Below are 12,681 nucleotides of genomic sequence, written 5' to 3'. Positions count from 1 at the left end.
GTCCCACATTAACTTCTACAAGACGTGCGTCTGCAACTGATGTGAGATGTAACCACTGAAGGTTTTAGTAAAAACAACTTACTGTAAGGTGGCAATATCACCACAAAATATTTGCCAGGAATGCTTTTCTAAGAAATAAAATTCAGTATTTCTTCTGCTCAATACAATGAGACATTATTTATGGTACAGCATTTAGTTCAAGAACATTTGTTTATTTGGTGTTTATACTATAAGAGAAACAATGGAGGTAAGACACAAACCATGATAAATAGCAATTAGAATACTGATTTCTTTAGTAACATATATTTTTAAAGATTCCTTTAAAAATCGGGCCAGATGTATAAAAACAGGTTACAATACAATGTATGATATAATCACAGATGTGAGGGAAGAGGATACTAAATCCCTTTTGTTTAAGGTTTTTTCTATTTTTATCTTTACTTTTTGGGGTTCTTGTCAAATAATAGGAGACACCTGTATACCCTTTTCACCTGTATACCCTCTTTATAAACTAGCGTTAAAAAACAACAAAAAAAAAAAAAACAGTTCAACAGTTCTGAGGTAGTAATCTAACCCCAAACTATCTTTCTCAAACCATTTCAACTTAGAATACCAGACAAATACCCAGACCCAGGGACATATATTCAGGAATACACACCAAAAGCCTGTCCCAATAAAGCAAGCACGCAAAAACAACCTAAAACAAAACTTGTTACACATGAGTCCCCATCTTCAGGAAGTTAGGACACTATATGTGTGTATATGACAAAGGTCCATGTAAATTCGTCTTCAGCAGCACCTCCACATAACCAGTACAAAAGCACACAGTACAGAAAGGCCGTTTTAGACCAGGATACAAGCGAAGTTGGAAGGATAAGAGACTATCAGAAGAAAGATTGCTCCTACAAAACTACTAGTGGGCATGGTCCAGTATGGTGGGTTGTGTTCCAGGATCTTTATCCTAGACCACACCCACACTTCACCAGTATTTGGGAATGTACCAGAGCACACAGTGTAGTGTGCCCCTTAAAAATAAGACAAGTAAAATGATTAATTATCAGAATAGATAATTTGACAAACACTACTGTTAGCAATACGGTTACACAGCAATGTTAAATTAAAATGCCCAAACAAGTTTTTTTTTTTTTTTTTTTTTTTTTTTTTTTTTTTAAGTAGCCAAGTCATGCTGGCTTTTAGACTGATTTTCAAATTGTTGCTATTGTTTCCATTTTCAGTCTACTGTGAGTATTTAGGACGCTCACCCACAGCCCCATCTTCACTGAAGGAGCTCTTCCCAGGAAATAGGCTTAGAAAACACCTCTCGCTCAAGCCAGAGGTCATAGTTCATCTGAAAATCCTCTGGCAAGTCCACACGCTGTCCAAGCACACTTTGTAGACAGTTGTCCACAGGCAAGTAGTCAGGGTTGGCCTGGTTCTTGTCATAGCGGCGGCTGTTAAATCGTTCAATATTAGCACGCAGTGCACACTCCTCTGCTTGAAAGTCCCATGGCCGTGCATCCAGGTCTGCTGTCAAGGAAAGGGATATTAATCTATTACTAAGGATGTAATAAAAAAAAAAAAAAAACCTCCTCAGCACACACATTTAATCCAAACCTTCATAATCGCAAGGACTGTTGTTGCTAAATTGCTATTAAATCCGATCAGCATTATTAGCACGCTGCACAAATTTGTTCAAAGCTGTTGCATTCAAGTTGACTACTAAGTTCTTATCGTCTTAATCCCAATGGAATGGAAACAGACCGAAAAGGGCCTGTCCCAAGGAGAAAAAGCATCCCTTTGAAACTTAAACACACACATACCTGTCAACATTTAGCTTTCCAAAAACGGGAGTTAATTTGTTTTGGGGGGGGGGTCAGTGTTTGTACCGGATCAGTGTTTGCATATTTAACATGTTTCATACACGTGTTTCAACACTGCATTTCGGTCGTTGCTTTTACCTTACCGAAAGCCTAAGCTTTCACTTTTGAATGAAGTTCCAGTCCTTGCGTAGTGATATGAACTACCTGAATTAGAAGCACAAACTCTGTTGCCAGCGGTCATTAGTTTTTTCAGAGGTCCTTTCCTCGGAAATAATGACCGCTAGAACTTTGGGGTGTGGAACTCTCTTCCACACACCCCATGTACACTACACCCCCCCCCACACACACACACAATTACACCATACCACCCAAACACACACCATACTCACAGCCCCCCAATACACACACACACACCATTTCATCACCCCCCCACCCAAACACACAACATATCCCCTCCCCACACAGACACACACTAGGGTTGTCAATCTTCCTCCATAATCTCATTCGAAATTCATTCATTATTATTTTTAATAATCGATTTATATTCAAATATTTAATGCTCAAATTTTGCCTATAATTAGTATTTCCTGATTGGGGAAAAGTTTGCTTTCTTTTTTTCTATCAGCCTGCGATTCCATGAACCATCATGACTATCAGAGAAGTGACAAAAGCACCGGACATAGAGGAGGGACGCACAAATTCTGTAGGCCAATTCTTGCCTGTTTTAGGTGCAGTTCCTCGCCCTTGGATTGTTTACCTACCTAGCTTGTCAGGGTGTAGCGTTATCAGTTGTGCGCTCAGGCTGCTCTTTGTCGAGTGATATTTCATTTGGGCCTTAGCCTATATATTCTGCAGATTACAACATTGTTAGGCTACTTGTTATTTTTCCGTTTTCTGATGGAAATCCCAAAATATTCCACACATCGCTTAAATCGTTAGGAGTGGGTGCATCGCTTCTGCCATATTTAGATTGTGCATTACATGTGACAAACAAATATGTGAAAACGAAATGCTTTTAAGTTAGCAAACACACCAACAACCCCCCACACACACACACACACACACACACACACACACACACACACACCATACCACAGGGCTATTCAATTAGTTTGTAATGGGGGCCAGTATCACAATTGAGGGGCCGGAGAAATGCAGCTTGAAATATGAGTAGGCTAATCACATTAACAGCTGTAGATACAATGAAGTACAACAGCAGCAATATGGGTGTTCAAATGTTGTGTTTTGTACATGCATAACGACATCATTAGCCGGTTGTTGGTGGCTAATATGGCTAATGAAATCTGTGATAACAGTGCTAAATATGCTATAATGGAATTTATCAGTATCAGTGATACTTTTTGCTTCGAATCACAATTGAGTGCGCATTTAATGTAACATGCCACATGATTTCCAAGAGGCCTTTAGACAGGCTCATTTCTGACTTTTATTATTTTTGACTATTATTGCATTTATTTATGTTGTAAGACGTGAAGAAATGAATAACATCGGCAATAGCCTATATTGGCCAATAGCCACAAATTCACAATTCACTAAATGGACAGAGAGACTCTCCCGAGTTTTTGTTTCGCTATCGTTGCGAAAAAAAGCCAGGCTACTATAAAGAAATACTTTGAAATTCCCTTGGAGTCGGATCTGCTCCACCTTTCCACCAAGTTTTGCAGAAATTGTGCCCATGGTTTTTGCAATATTGTTGACAGAAACTATTTATGTGGTGCAACCTGTTAAGTATTAGTAGTTCATAAACTCCAACGTAGTGTCAAGGAGAACAGTTCATGCGCTTGCTAGAGATTACATGTTTTTTTAAAGGGCCAGTACAAATGACCTCGCGGACTTAGCCCGAGGGCTGCCAATTGAAGAGCCCTGCCATACCATCAACCCCACAAACACCCACACACACCATTACCCCCCCCCCCCCCCCTATATACACCTTTTTAATTACTACTTTCTAAGCACATGAAAGTTTTGTGGGCGCACGCAAAACCTTTTCACATGAAAGTTTCACGTGAGCACATGAAACTAAACTTCAGATTTTATTTTGCTCATGTCCCCTTAGGGGTTCCGTATGAATGAATAATGTATCATAAATAAATACATTTTCTTCCTTAAAATACAAGGGGCACCCCTATGTTAAATTCCCATTTGAGGCAGGAAGATTTTTATTTTTAAAGCAACACCAAAGAGTTTTTTGTACCTTAAAATAATGTTACCAAAATCGTTTCAGTGGTTAATCAACTCATAACAGGGTGAACGGCAATTCTGCATTCGCTTAGTGGCCCTCTATCGGCTATAACCGCACTATGTAAGTTTGGCAGATCGGGTAGCGGATCTGTAGTTCGATGGAATGAGACATAAGAAGCTACAAATTTGACTTGCATCTGATGTCGCAATACATGGTACTTTTTATAAGTCATGCAACATATTCTACCTTGTCTGTGGACATCGTTATTTGCAAAGCCGGTGCTGGATAAAAAAATAGCGTGCGTGCGACAGAGGGAAAGTTCTTTGGTGTTGCTTTAAAGCCCAGTTATTTCATAAATCCAGGACACTATGCATCCTGATAAAGTTTCCTTGGCCTTTGGAATGAAAGTAGCTCCACATCACATACACTTCTCCATACCTAGAGATTGGCATGGATTTATTTCAGTTAGACTAATAGCTGGTTTAATTTGCATTGAGAGATGATCTTCTAGAAAGTACCCAATGCCAATCTCTAAGTAAGGTGAAGGATATGTGATGTGGGGCTATTTTAATTCCAAAGGCCAAGGTAGTAGGGCTGTAACGATACAAACCGAATCGTAAGGTTGGTGTATCACGATTTTTGACCCACGGTTCGATACGAATCTCGATTTTTTTTTCTTTCCTTTTTTTTGGGGGGGGGGGGGGGGGGCTAGACATTTTATTAAATAACATTTTAATAGCCTCCCTTAGATTAGAACACCAGAGGATTACAATATAATATATTAATATATTTATTATTTATATCCTGATATAAAAATATTTTTCTGAATGACTGATATTTATGACAGCACACTTTATGCAGATTAGCCTATAGCCTAGGCCTACTATTTTTTATTACAACTCTTTAATTCAGCTGTCTGGTTGAAGCTGTCTGGTTATTATTAACAAAGTAGCATAGTTGGCTAGCTTAGCCTATCAGTCTACTGATTGGACTGTTCAGTTTCCCCATGTGTGTTTAAGTTTCAAGGTAATACTTGTTCTCCTTGGGACAGGCCCTTTTGGGAAATGTTTTCACACGCACGCATGGTGCGACTGCGAGGCATGGTGAGGGTAAACACAAAACACCTTAAGTTTTTCCCCTGAAGGTTTAATTTCTCCTTAGGTAAGGGGTTTATTTAAGGGTGTTGCACAGAATACCTTAAATTGTTTCTTTAGTTAAGGAAAAACGTTAAGGGATACTGCATTGAAAGGGATTTACCGTCACGAAAATTCTATTGAGATTGTTCAACAGCTGTAACTAGCTGGCTAGTAGGTTATGTCGTTAGTTAGCAACCCACTGAACACAGTGAAGTTTAATGATCTTATCATTCATCTCACCTTAAGAATTCGCTGAAATTATCCAGGTAGCAAGTAAAGCATGTTATAGACATGAACCTAGCAATACTAGCCGGCTAGTTAGAAATGATCCTGACTGTCATCAGTGCACCAAAACAAACTTTTTTGTTAATGTTTTGCCTAGCAAACCGAACCGAAGCTCATGGCAGGCTAACAAGACATCCACATCAAGTTAACGTTAGCCTACCACTAACGTCATGTAAACCACACAATAACAATAAGGCATGTTTCTGATAGTCCTATTTGACAGAGTAAGCATATTAGCAGAGAGGTTTTATTTTAAATTGTATACTTTTCAAAAAAGTATACAATTAAAAGTAGTAGTTGCACTACTTTTTGTATTGGTTTTATACAAGATGATTGTCAAATTTGCACAGTAAAAGTTCTATATTTTGACTGCAATTGTCTTTGCATTCTGATTAGATTCTTCATTAGAATTATGAGTGGCTCTTTGTAAACAGCATGTAAACAGCAAAACTGCATTACCACTAGTGTGGAGTTATTCTACATCATGACAGTAAAATAGACCATCCTTCAATGTACTGCAGCAATTCCTCTCTCAACCTGTAGAAAATGCTCTGAACATCTGATTATGCATGAAAAAAAATACCGTCATATACAGTGAAACCTACGGAGCCCTAGAGGGGTCATCGCAAAATGTTTTGCATATTGAGAGAATGTGCGCTCGTTTTACTAAATTGTGCTCTTGTTTAACTAAATTGTGCCCTCGTTTAACTATATTGTGCACTCGTTTTACTAAATCGTACGCCCGTTTTACTAAATTGTGCGCTCGGTTTACTAAATGCACAATTTATTAAACGAGTGCACTATTTACTAAAACGAGCGCACGATTTACTAAAACGAGGGCACGATTTATTAAAACGAGAGCACAATTTGTGAACATGGTTATAGAACATTGTGTGCACGATCTACTTAAACGTGGCCACAATTTGTAAAACGTGCACTCAATATTGTCTTGACACATGTAAACATGAGCACGTTATAGTATATTCAAGATCTCGATCTACTAAAACGCACCCACGAATAATTAAAACGTGGGCTCGAAGAAATTAAATTGTGTGCACAAAAACATAGTGTGGTGTAAAGGGGTATCCCCGGGGAATGGCGTCGGGAGGTGTGTAAACTTGTAGTGGCGTGGGGAATCTCATTGATTGCAGTGCACCTGGATATAGTCCCGTTAGGTAGGCTGTAGGTGGGAGAGCAGATGATTGTGTGTGTTTGTACAGGCCCCTTGCCAACATCGTCCAGCTGAATGTTTGCCGAAGTGGGTATTAGGCTATACTACTAATACGCAGTAGCCTATTTGTACCAACAGTTGGTCTACGTGTTGTAATTGTCTGGGAGCTTGTCGCTGTGATGTGCTTCGATTGACTTCTAGACCTCACAGTTAAGTCAACAATCCAGGAGATAGTGGAAACCCGGTCATTAGGCTACAACAGAGCCCTTGGTAGCCTTTGCAGCCTAGTAGAATTTCCCCATTATGGGTCTCCATAGCTGGCGGTTGACACCACAGTGCCCCTGCTACAAAGAGTAGAAGTCCGCTATAAAACATGACCACCTAAAGTCTTTAATTAGCTGCTTACGGTTATCATCACATTACCAATATGAACTGTTACAGACAGCTGTAGGCCTAGTCCATGTCAAAGTAACACGAAGTTGCCACCACAGCGAGCGGTGAGAAAATGTCGGGAATTAGGCTACTAAATGTGAGCACAAAATACATATTTCGAGAGCTCAATTTAGGCCTACCACAACGGGGGTCACGTTGTATTAATTCGAGGGCTCAATTAAAGGAAAACGTGCTCACGTTTTATTAATTCGAGGGCTTAATTAAAGGAAAACGTGCTCACAAATTATCACGACCAGAAAAAATATCACTTAAAGTGAGCTCTCCCGGGCTCCGTAGAAACCGTAAGAATTTTGAAAAAAATACTGTGATATACATTTTTGGTCATACCGCCCAGCACTAGGCCAAGGTAACTTTATCAGGATGCATATACCTAAAACCCAATTGAACAAGGGGGGTGATCATTTAATCATATGAGTTTACAGAACTCACCGTTGCCATACGCCCAGTCATCGTTGAGCCTGTGCCGAACTTTCTGGTAGATGGCTGACATTGTCTTCATGTTGCTTTTCCTCCACTGGCGACCCAAGTATTTAGTTTGCACTTTAAGAAGCTTGAGGACATACAGCTGCATCATGGCCTGCTTCACTTTCAGAGCCCTCTTCAAAATGGGAGCAGACTTAAACACCACCAGCATCTGAAACAAGCATAACAATTCATAAATCAAGGATTGATTTTATTACTTGTCCAAAAACCCAAATTTATTGCCCAACTATAATGATACCACTATAGTTCAATTTCACCTCATAGAACTGCTCAGAGAAAATAGTGCACATTTAGAGATAAACGGTAATCTTAATTTATCAGTGAGCAAGTAACCACTCAGACTACACTATTCCACATATTTTTTATATACACACACAGTATCTCACAAACGTGAGTACCGTAAATCTTCAAATTATGGCCGGGATTCTATGTATTCATTGTTTCGATTTAACTCAATGAAAGAAAATAGCTCTTCTTAATATTTTGGTTGTTTTAATAGGTTTAATATTGGTTTAATATATGGAGCTAAATTTGTCTCAATAATATTTGTATATGCGCAGAGGGGGATCCACAAATATTTCTTGATTTGCATGTGTTTTGATATCTACAGATAAAAAAAAAAAAAAAAAAAAAAAAAAAAAAAAAAAAAAAAAAAAAAATCATATTTGTAACTCGTATATTGATTTTTACAAATATAGATGTACATTTGTAAATAAAATGCCATTTGTAAAACTGAAAATTTCATTTGTGAAATGTGATTCTGCATTTGTGAATCACCAGCACACGCATTCTTCGCTTTCCAAAGTTACATGTTTTTGAGACGTTCTTCGCATGAAAGTCACACAAAAATCCACACGTAAAAAAAAACATATTTGTAACTTGTAAATTGGTTTTCACAATGTAGATGTGTATTTGTAAATGAAATGGCATTTGTAAAACTGAAAATTGCCTTTGTGAAATCTAATTTTGCATTTGCAAACTAAATGGTAGTTCATGATAATGTTCATGAACTCTTTAAAAAAAATAAAATAAAAAAAGAGTTCATGCCTGTTTTGTTCACGCATTGTATACCAAGTATTCATTCATGTCTCGAGAACTATCAAACATTACCTCATTATCAGGATCAATAAGTGAGAAGAGCCCATGTTCATATGACATTTTTAGGCTTTGGTGTGAATTCATATTCTCTGCAATTTGCGTGTCTGTCAATTATATCTTAAGAGGTGATGCGCCGCATCATCAGTAAGAGACATCTCTTGAAAATAATGCATGAATGAGCAGGACGTCTCATTTCTCATATCTGTCTCTCCTTCATTCCTCCATCTTCCTATCGTTCCTTTCTCGTTTCCTTCACAAAATTAATTAGGAGGGGTTAGGAAAAGAGGAGGGAAGGAAGGAAGGGAGGATAGACAAAAATACAATTGATATGAACCCATAATAAGAGCTTGCAGACTCCCATATTCGCTCCATCTCCATACAAACTCCCTTTTACCAAAGCTGGCCGGAGTCTAGAAGCTAAAAATAGCATTGGCAAAGCAAACGAACTGCTGGGAGTATAAAGCTTGCGTTTGACTTGAAAAGGGCTATCGTTATTGAGGGCCCTGACACAAAACCAACAGTCCACCACTAATGACTACAATGTAAAGTGGCTCTTATACCATGGTCCTGGAGTGCTTCCACTTTGTGAGCTTGTTGAGAATCCTCAACAGGTTGATACAGGAGAACAGGTTCCTCCAGCAGAATTGATTGTTTTCTCCAGCTTCCTGTAATGGTAGAATGAAAACACTAATACTTGATATTATGTCTTAGTTTAAATGCATCTTTAACACTGGCATGCATTGGGGGGGGTGGGGGTATCTGATATCTGAATGAGGCCTCTCACAACAAGATGCCTTAAATATGTTGGCTATGTCATATTTGTACATTTCAATCTGTCTATTTCTTCCAACAAAACCCACCAGAAGTCATCATTTAAGGGATTATTTGTGACGCTGCAAGGCAAAACCAGTCGCTTTGGTAAAATTTACTAAATTAAGTTATTGCACTCACACAAACGGCCATAAACTAAGCTTTCCAACGATATGTATATCGAGGGTATTGCAAAAAGTATCGCTAAGATAACCGCATCCAAAGTTGGCATGGTTCTCCTGTCACGATACGCCAGAAGAGGAGAAAATCACCTTTTTAAGTAAATTGTCACGTGCGATAGTGTGAGGGCACAGCTATTATTAGCCTTACGGTAGTGTGACTTTGAAGCGGATGACTGACTATGCAGTTTCAACCGTGCAACGAGTCCTTTTCTGCCCCCTAGTTCAGGGTTTTTTAACTGATTGGGAACCAGGGATCCATCATTCTGACTAATTAACACCAGGACCACCACTGAATAAAAATGCTGATTCCCACATTGCAACTATATTACTGAATCCATGGTCAGGGACCACCAGCAATGTCCTCATGGACCACTGGTTGAAAACCCCTGCCCTAGTTAATACCTGGGACTGTCATAAGGTGTCACTATAGAATATACTTAATTTATTTCGGGGGAAGTAAGGGGAGAGGAAGTTCTGTGTGCACACAGATTGTGTAGCCTAGCCTACTTTTAAAATGCGCTAGCCTACTTCAATGGAAAACTTCTCCTGGTCCCTAAAATGACGCCAGGATATTTCTAAAAGTTCGTGCTTTTGACCGTTCGTGCCCTGAAAGGCAAGTCTTTCATATTCATATTCATATTTGTTACATCTGCCAAGAACGATAGAGCTGACACATTGAGTAACAAGTAATGAGTAGCCTAATGAGTAAATTAGCTCTACCATACCCTACCGTAAAACCTTATAGTGGCGTGGACAAAGGGAATGACTGCTAATGTGTTGAATCTTCACCTAAATTAAGTAAGGGTTTAACAGTCAAAACGTATGTTTATCCGTCAAATTTGTTCACAATATGAAAGTGTAGACTGTATACTGTCGAATTATGCGAAAACGTGAAATTCGACATTTTAATTCGGCGTTTGTTCATCATGGATTTTTTTTTAAATAGCACCGTGCGCAAAACGACTGGTTTCGCCTTGCAGGGTCACATTTTACATTTATTATTTTACATAGCTTAGTTGAATTACAAACTTTCTGAGGAGGGCCCTCTTCATTTATGTGTCCAGGGACACAGTGGCTCATACTTGATACATCATAGCTTTTTGTGTGAGGTTGGGGCCCCATGTCGTGACATAGGTGCCCTTTTTGTTTATTTCACCCCTGCCCTTCAAGAAGTCTGTGCATGCCAGTAATCTTGAATATGTATGAATGGTGTGTGTGTGTGTGTGTGTGTGTGTGTGTATGTGTTTATGTGTGATGTCAAAGACATTGACAGGAAATGTGTTTGTACATTTATGAGAAAGTGCAAGGGAGTGACAGACTAAGGGACAGGGTTTGTGATAATAACAAAACAAGCAACTTACTAAACTTTCAGCAGTGAGCTCTGGAAGTTCATGCACCACACAGTAGGGGAAGTCTAACACTGATATACTGAAAGACAGATGGCGGTGGTAGTCAGATTTAATAACACAGGCAATGTAAAAGGTCTTTATTCAGTTGACATCTCAGGCTATGAGACCATTTAAGCTATAGAAGTTATTTTTAGCTAAGACCAATGACCCAACCTGTTCTTGGCAGTGATGTAAGACATGATGTTCTGATTGAAGAACTTCAGGATTAGAGGAATACAGTTGGCAAAGACCAAATGCTGAGCCATGTACTCAAACTGGGGGGCACACAATAAAAAAAGTGTCACACAGGTGAATAACAGTTCAGATTGAGAATATTTGTCAAAGATACAACACTGTATTTTAAGCGGGTCAATATAGGGTTCAACATCAAAAAAATTGTTATGGATTCTGGTACTGTTGGACATGCTAAATAACATACTAAAAAACTAGTAAAATCTGACCTTGGGAAAGGGGTCATTTTCAAAATGGCAGCCAAAATGGCTGTCAACAGGTTAGAATGGCTATATCTCAATTACTATTCAGCCTACAGGGGTGAAATTGATATCAAATGATGGTCAAATTAAACAAGAATATGATTTTAAATGTTAAAATTGAAAACGTTTCAATGCTCTACCTTTTTCAGCCATAAATTAAAATCAATGTGTTTTAATACAGAGCAAATGCAATACAGGATTATTAACCATCTCCATGGCATGGAGGAAGATAAGACATGTCTTAACTGGTGTTATATCTCATCTAGAGGTTATATGCTTTTAGAAAATATATGGTTTGGGGTGTTTAATCTGTTTTGCCTGGACAATATAGGCTAAAATGTATCCCCTTTACACTAGATTCGCCTATACAGAACAGAGGGCAATGCATTGTTCATGGCATGGACGAAGATGGGACATGTCTTAACTGGTGTTATACCTCATCTGCAGGTTATATGCTTTCAGAAAATATGTAGTTTAGAGTGTTTGATTTGTTTTCCCTGGACTGTACGCCAAAATGTATCTGCTTTACACTATATTTGCCTATACAGAATAGAGTATGTATTATGCTTGGTGTGGAGGAAGATGGAAATGTTATTTTGTTGATTAATGTTATATTTCATGTACAGGGTATATGCTTTTATAATATGTAGAGTAGAGTTTGCGAGTAAGTGGCTGTTTTATGACTTTAATGAACCATGACCCACTAAAAAATTAACCATGTACCAATGAACCAATGAACCATGAACACTTAAAAAAAGGAGATGAAGAGTCATCAGTGACCTCTTAATCTGATAAAACACGACAAACACTTTCCTAGGCTGAATAATGCGTCAGATATAGCCAAAATTAGCTTCTGGTGGCCATCTTGGACGCCATCTTGAAAATGACCCCTTTACTGAGGTCAGATTTTACTAGATTTTTAATATGTTATTAAGTGTATCTAAAGGTATCATAATCACTTGATACTTTTGTATCAATTTGTTTGAGGTTAGGTGTTTTTTCTTCTTCATATATTGACCCGCCTATTTTGCAAGTAAGTATAATTAGCAAAGTTACCCCAACATTGTCTGTAGTGCCGCGCAGTACCTACCTCCGTTAAGGTGGCTCCCCATGTCATCCAAAACATATTTATAGCATTGCTATTCTTTTGTGCTGGTT

General features: G+C 38.5%; 1 protein-coding gene across 3 annotated transcripts in view; it reads right to left on the bottom strand.

Moving 5' to 3' along the window:
- Positions 1-191: 191 nt before the first annotated feature.
- The window catches only part of LOC125301692 (striatin-interacting protein 1 homolog), a 66,683-nt gene continuing 54,193 nt past the window's right edge, over positions 192-12,681 (bottom strand). For 2 of the 3 annotated variants that reach the window (XM_048254383.1, XM_048254380.1), the window contains exons 17-21: positions 11,204-11,304; positions 11,003-11,069; positions 9,210-9,314; positions 7,498-7,702; positions 192-1,527 (exon numbers count right to left, since the gene is read on the bottom strand). In XM_048254383.1, the coding sequence (XP_048110340.1) occupies positions 1,277-1,527; positions 7,498-7,702; positions 9,210-9,314; positions 11,003-11,069; positions 11,204-11,304 (729 nt within the window). In that variant the 3' untranslated portion in view covers positions 192-1,276. The remainder of the gene's footprint in view (positions 1,528-7,497; positions 7,703-9,209; positions 9,315-11,002; positions 11,070-11,203; positions 11,305-12,681) is intronic. The other variant, XM_048254381.1, reaches the window with a different exon arrangement.

The sequence above is a fragment of the Alosa alosa genome, chromosome 10 (genome assembly GCF_017589495.1).
Source record: "Alosa alosa isolate M-15738 ecotype Scorff River chromosome 10, AALO_Geno_1.1, whole genome shotgun sequence".
In the NCBI taxonomy this organism is placed as follows: domain Eukaryota; kingdom Metazoa; phylum Chordata; class Actinopteri; order Clupeiformes; family Clupeidae; genus Alosa; species Alosa alosa.
Note: the sequence above shows the minus strand (reverse complement) of the source record. Positions and strands in the feature narration are given on the sequence as shown.